The sequence below is a fragment of the Gigantopelta aegis genome, chromosome 15, assembly GCF_016097555.1.
Source record: "Gigantopelta aegis isolate Gae_Host chromosome 15, Gae_host_genome, whole genome shotgun sequence".
Lineage (NCBI taxonomy): Eukaryota > Metazoa > Mollusca > Gastropoda > Neomphalida > Peltospiridae > Gigantopelta > Gigantopelta aegis.
In genome coordinates this window covers 32,515,875-32,522,501 of record NC_054713.1, presented here as the reverse complement: position 1 = coordinate 32,522,501, position 6,627 = coordinate 32,515,875, and the positions used below count along the sequence as shown (strand labels likewise).

At 39.9% G+C, this 6,627-nt stretch overlaps 1 protein-coding gene across 1 annotated transcript; it reads left to right on the top strand.

Annotated features, from left to right (window-relative positions):
• The first annotated feature begins 1,442 nt into the window (after positions 1 to 1,442).
• LOC121389772 (potassium voltage-gated channel subfamily C member 3-like) lies at positions 1,443 to 6,243 on the top strand. The gene is made up of 2 exons (XM_041521420.1): positions 1,443 to 1,913; positions 4,826 to 6,243. The coding sequence occupies exons 1-2, from the start codon at positions 1,443 to 1,445 to the stop codon at positions 5,915 to 5,917; spliced, it is 1,563 nt and encodes a 520-aa protein (XP_041377354.1). The 3' UTR covers positions 5,918 to 6,243.
• The last annotated feature ends 384 nt before the right edge of the window (positions 6,244 to 6,627 follow it).

The following is a 6,627-nucleotide window of genomic DNA, read 5'->3' as shown; positions in this document are numbered from 1 at the left end:
AAGTTCATCGTCTAAGGTAATATTCAGTACTGGACTACGATTATTAAAGTGCATCATCTAAAGGAATATTTAGTACTGGACTACGATTATTAAAGTTCATCATCTTAAGGAATATTCAGTACTGGACTGCGGTTATTAAAGTGCATCATCTAAGGGAATATTCAGTACTGAACTACGATTATTAAAGTTCATCATCTTAAGGAATATTCAGTACTGGACTGCGGTTATTAAAGTGCATCATCTAAGGGAATATTCAGTACTGGACTACGATTATTAAAGTTCATCGTCTTAAGGAATATTCAGTACTGGACTACGATTATTTACGTTCATCGTCTAAGGTAATATTCAGTACTGGACTGCGGTTATTAAAGTGCATCATCTAAAGGAATATTCAGTACTGGACTACGATTATTAAAGTGCATCATCTTAAGGAATATTCAGTACTGGACTGCGGTTATTAAAGTACATCATCTAAGGGAATATTCAGTACTGGACTACTATTATTAAAGTACATCATCTAAGGTAATATTCAGTACTGGACTACGATTGTTAAACATTCAAAAACTGAAGACAAGACCATCTGCCGAGCAGCTTGGACTCCTTTAGACTACGGTTAATAAGTAATAAACAAACTACTGACCCATTCATCATCTAAAGGAATATTCAGTACTGGACTACGATTATTAAAAATTCAGAAACTGAAGACAAGGTCATTTGCCGAGCAGCTTAGACTTATTTAGAATACGGTTAATAAGTTAAACAAAATAAAAATTAATCATCTAATGGACTATTTTGTACTGGTATATATTTCCCTCGAGCCATTTCATCATAAGACTACGATTACTCAACATTAGGAAATTACAAAAAAGACTTACAAACTGACGATTTTGTACTCAGTACTCCAATTAAATACAGGATAGACTATGGTTCAGTCCACACGTAGCGGACTGATCATTAAACAATAGCTGTGTGCATCTATATTCAAACTGTCAATTTATTTTGAAAGTCAAATAACGGGAATCGAATCATGGACGGATCCATTTCATTGTTTTTGTGTATACCTATTTAATCTTTGAACTGTAAAATGATACAAACAAAATTAGCTTTGTGCATCAATATTTAAACTATCAATTTATTTTGCGATTCAAGGAACTGAAATTAAGTCATGGACGGATCCATTTCATTGTTTTTGTGTATACCTATTTAAATTTTGAACTATGAAATGATGCAAACAAAATTAGCTTTGTGCATCTATATTTAAGCTATCAGTTTATTTTGCAATTTAAGGAACGAGAATTAAGCCGTGAACGAACCATTTGATTGGCTTTGTTGAAACCTACTTAATCTATGAATTTATTTTTCAATTAAAGGAGCAGTGAACAACTTTGGATGAGTCTTTCGGTTGTTATCATGTTATGTGCATAATCTGTTAAACAAACGCCATGACTAACGGACGCGTTGTGGTCAACATAAGCGGCACCAAGTTTGAACTGACCTGCCAGAAGTTCGCAAAACTCGCAGAACTGTCCAACTCCTGTTGCCTGACGGAGGCGTGCATCACCGGGCAGAGCCCGAAAGAGTATTTCTTCGAACGCAACGCTGCCTCATTCGAAGCCCTGCTGGAGTTTCTCCATCGCGGTGACCTTCACCTTCCGCCCACCGTCTGCCCCAAAGTCTTCAGCCAGGAGATGAACTTCTGGGGAGTGGACATCACCAAGATGGGCAGCTGCTGCTACGTCAAACTGGTCGTGTTCGAGGAGAATCAGAAGAGCCTGGCCCGGTTCGACAAGCACACGAATCAAGCCCGGCTGATGTACGAGCCCCGGCCGAGTCCTCTCTGGCCGAGATGGGAGAGATTCAGGGTCTCCGTCTGGAACATCCTCGATGTCCCGTCATCTTCTCGGGCCGCCAAGGTAACTCATACACCTACCGATTAACGCAGACTCGTCTGTGCGAGCCCCCTCCCCCACCACCACTACACCACCTCTTCTACACTTGAGGACGAAAGTGTACGTGGGTTTGGGGCGGGTTTTTGTTTTTGTTTGTTGGGGTGTTTTGGTCCTACTCTATATAAATAAAGACAAATATGTTTGTGGGTCTACACACACCACACACACACACACACACACACACACACACATATATATATATATATGTAAATGATTATAAACCATTACTGCTGCTACAAAGTAGGGGGCACATGCACCCGCTTTCTGCGCCAGTGTATTGTGTAACTATGTCACGCATATGGAAGGTAGGTTACGGTAAGGATAAAAGAAAGTAACGTGTCTATAGTTCGATATGTGTTATCTGTAACTAAATATAACCCATGCTAAGCACCGGAAGGTTTAGTTGGGGTGTGTTGCCCGTACACTGGGCTTTCCGACAAAAATACGACAGCCGTGTAGGTGGCCAGCCCTCATTTGCTCATGCTGTATACACAACCGCCGTGTATATAGCCACTTCTATGCGAAGTGACAAAGATGGCGGCTTCCAATACGGTTATATTCAGGTAGCAGCGAAGTAAATCATAACACACTGTCCACTATATTAACATAAATTTTAAAAAATAGAAAAAGAGAATTTTTCCCAGGTGAATCACACATGTAGTGATGATGGCCAGTCCTTGTTTTGTGCAGAAAGTATGTCTGAACTGGGTGATGTCAACCTAAATCTGGAAATAATCTCTTATTTTTGGAGGCACCCCCCATTTTGCCATTTCACGGCTGCTAGGAAGTCTCTCCACCCCGACCATGTATTCATACTCGGTATGTACAAATCACTCATGGAAAGTGAGATCTCATTCAACACAACTGTGCACCATAAATGTAGGTGCAATTCCTGTCAAAGATCCAATTTCTTACCTATTTTCAAACTCATAAATTATTTTATTCAAATAGGGGGTGTATTTTAAAAGCACTATCTTCGTGGGCAACACGACGCTCATTGGTCAATTTACTTCTCTGCAACCTTTATGGGAAAAAAATAAAGACGCACTCAACACATTTTATTTACGGTTATATGGCGTCAGACATATGGTTAAGTACCACACATGTTGAGAGAGGAAACCCGCTGTCGCCACTTCATGGGCTACTCTTTTTCGATTAGCAGCAAGGATTTCATATGCACCATCCCACAGACAGGGTAGTACATACCACGGCATTTGATATACCACTTGTTGTGCATTGGCTGGAGCAAGAAATAGACATTTATGGAATTCATCTTTGTATGCAATATTTTAATTCATGGCCCAGTCCCTGGAACTTAATGAATTGGTATCACCTGGACGGGCAAAATCTCATGGTGGTTTTTAATAGCTCTTTGTCTGTAGTTAATAAATTCATGTGATAGACTTTTTGGTGGATATCACTCAGTGAACATAATGAGGCGTGGACAGATTCTTGTCAAATATTGGGTAGAAGAAACAAAATGTATCATACATTCTCAACCAGTCAATACAAATTACCACTCAAAATGTTGGTATTAAACCCGTCTATAAACTGATATATGATATGTACATAATGGATTAAAATTTAGGTCACCGGGGTCGAAAGGCCATGAAAGTTTGGTAATATCTAAACTTTGCAATCTTGGCATTAAAATTACTACTAGTTCATGTCTGAGTGATATATTTCGTCTTAACTGCCCAGAAGGTGAATGATAGACACATTGTTAGTAATTAAAGGGATCATTGTTAACAAAAATGTGTCTTCACAACAACCGACAGAAAGTCATGTTTACAAAACTAACAGGGTTAGTGTTAGGGTAAATAAAGGGATCATTGTTAAATTGTTTTGAATCAAAATGTGTCTTCACAACAACCAACTGAAATTCATGTTTACAAAACTAACAGGGTTAGTGTTAGGGTAAGTAAATGTATCATTGTTAAATTGTTTTGAATCAAAATGTGCCTTCACAACAACCGACAGAAAGTCATGTTTACAAAACTAACAGAAAAGTGTGAAAACCCCATAAATACTTTGCAAGCAATCATCAGATCCCCACATATTTGTCCATTGCTTTAGTATTCAACTTCTGATACTGATCATTTATTTATTATGTATTGTGTCCGTAATTTGTTGTTGTTTTTTCGGAGCGGGGGGGGGGGGGGGGGTGTAGTTCTTTCTGCATTTTTTAATTTTTTTTAATGGTTTTTGTTTTGTTTTGGGGACGGGGCGTAGCCCAGTGGTAAAGTACTCGCTTGATGCGCGGTCGCTCTGGAATCGATCCCCGTCGATGGCCTATTGGGCTATTTCTCGTTCCACCCAGGGCACCACGACTGGTATATCAAAGGCTATTGTATGTGATATCCTGTCTGTGAGATGTTGCATATAAAAGATTCCTTGCTACTAATGGAAACATTTAGTGTTTCTTTTCAAAACTTAATGTCAAAATTACCAAATGTTTGACATCCAATAGCCGATGATTAATAAATCAATGTGCTCTAGTGTAGTCATTAAACAAAACTAAGTTGTTTTGCTTTTTTTTTAAGGTGTGTATTATTATTATTTTAAATTTTTTCTTGTATTTTGGTTTGTTCGATGTTGTTTTTGTCATTGCTTTGTGATTGGGGTTTTTTGTTGGCGTTTTTTAGGGGGGTTGTTTGTTTTGTTTTTGTTGGTTGTTTTGTGGGGGGTTTTAGTGGGTGGTTGGGTTTTTCATTTGTTTGTTTTGTTTTGTTTTGTTTTGCGTTTTATTTGGTTTTGGTTTTGGTTTTGGTGGAGGAGGGGTTTTGTTGGGGTTGGGGTTTTTTTGTTTGGTTTTGGGGGAGGGGTTTTTTGGTTGTTTTAGATTTGACCTTAACCTCGTTATTTGTTGTTTTCAGGTGTACTTAGTTGTTTTGGCGGCGTTCATCTTAATGTCGCTGTTCATACTGGTGGCGGACACTCACCCGTTTTTCCATCGCCAGATGAGCCGGAATGAATGGAAGCAGTATTTAGGCAAACGAGCAACAAACAGTTTACTGAACGCACTTGAACAATTTTTTGGCGACTACGACGGCGACTACGACGACGAAGAGGGGACAACTTTGAGTCCTGGTGACTACGGGGACGACTCTAATGACACGTACGCATACAACAACGACATGGCGTCATTGTTACCAAAACCGCTGAGACATCCAAATAGGAAATTGAAACTGAAAGCCAATCCCTATCCGGAAGCTTCGGCGAGGATCGACGCTTTACGTTATGTCGAATACGCTACAGTCGTTTTTTTCACTCTCGACTTTATGGTTCGGAATATATTTTCTCCGCGAAAGCTTCGGCATTTTTTCAGTTTCGGTAACATTATAGACTTTCTGGCGCTTGCATCAGTGTACGTAGTCACTATAATCGAGTTACTGAGGCCTAAAGAACAATTTCGTATTTCTACCATTGACTTTATCGAGTGCGTTCAGTTTCTTCGTGTGCTGCGACTCGTCCGGTTGTTTCGTGACGTCAGCGGCGTTCGAGTTTTGTTTTACTCCATTCGATCGAGCGCACCGGAGCTGTGTCTTCTGTTCTCATTTTTGGCTGCTGGCGTGTTTCTTTTTGCCACCGTAATTTTCTTCATCGACGACCGAAGTATAATGAAAAGTATACCGGATTCGGCTTGGTGGGCGTTGATCACCATGACAACGGTGGGATATGGCGAGATGATCCCCGTGACCTTTCAAGGAAAAATTGTTGGGTCGTTGTGCGCGATCTGCGGTGTTATTGTTATTGGCCTGACCGTTCCGATATTTGTGAATAATTTTGTGATGTTTTACAGTTATTCAAAGACATTTGAGGCCCGCGAAAAGACGAAGAAAATACCGCCAGAGAATGCGCCTCCAGATTCCCAGTATCACAAAAACAAAGTGTTTCCAGAGAAGGATATGACGTTCAAAGGCGCCTGTTCTCCAGTGTGCCAAGTTTACACTGACGTCACACAATGAGACAACGTTACAAAGCACACTGACGTCACAAAACACTGATGACGATACATAGCACACTGACGTCACAAAAGCAGGCCGGTGACGCTACAAGCACACTCATAACGTTACAGGGCACACTGATGACGTTATAGAGCACACTGACAGAGACGTCTCAAAATCACCTTTATTGTAAAGATATCGAGGATTAACAGAGCTGCCATTTATTATCAAGTTTATGTCCCGAGTAAAATATGTTTCATTAGTCACGGGTTTTAGCGAGTGTCAAATGAAAGTTATTTGATGACGGACATAAATTTGATAATAATTGATACCGAGCTTTTTTTACTTTATTTGTTACCTCAGCTCTCTATTTAGTCTGTTTTATTTAATGACACCACTAGAGCACATTGATTTATTAATCATTGGCTATTGGATGTCAGATATTTGGTAATTCTGACATATAGTTTTAGAGAGGAAATCTGCTACATGTTTTCTTTTATATGCACCAACCCATAGACCGGATAATACATACCACGGCATTTGATATACCAGTCGCGATGCACTAGCTGGAACGAGAAATAGTCCAATGGGTGCACCGACAGGGATCGATCCTAGACCGGCCGTGCATCAAGCGAGCACTTGACCACTGGGTTACGTCCTGGTCCAAACCCAAGATACAAAAACAATGTAGTGAAAGTCTGTGATATGTTTTGTGAAGTATCCTAAAACGT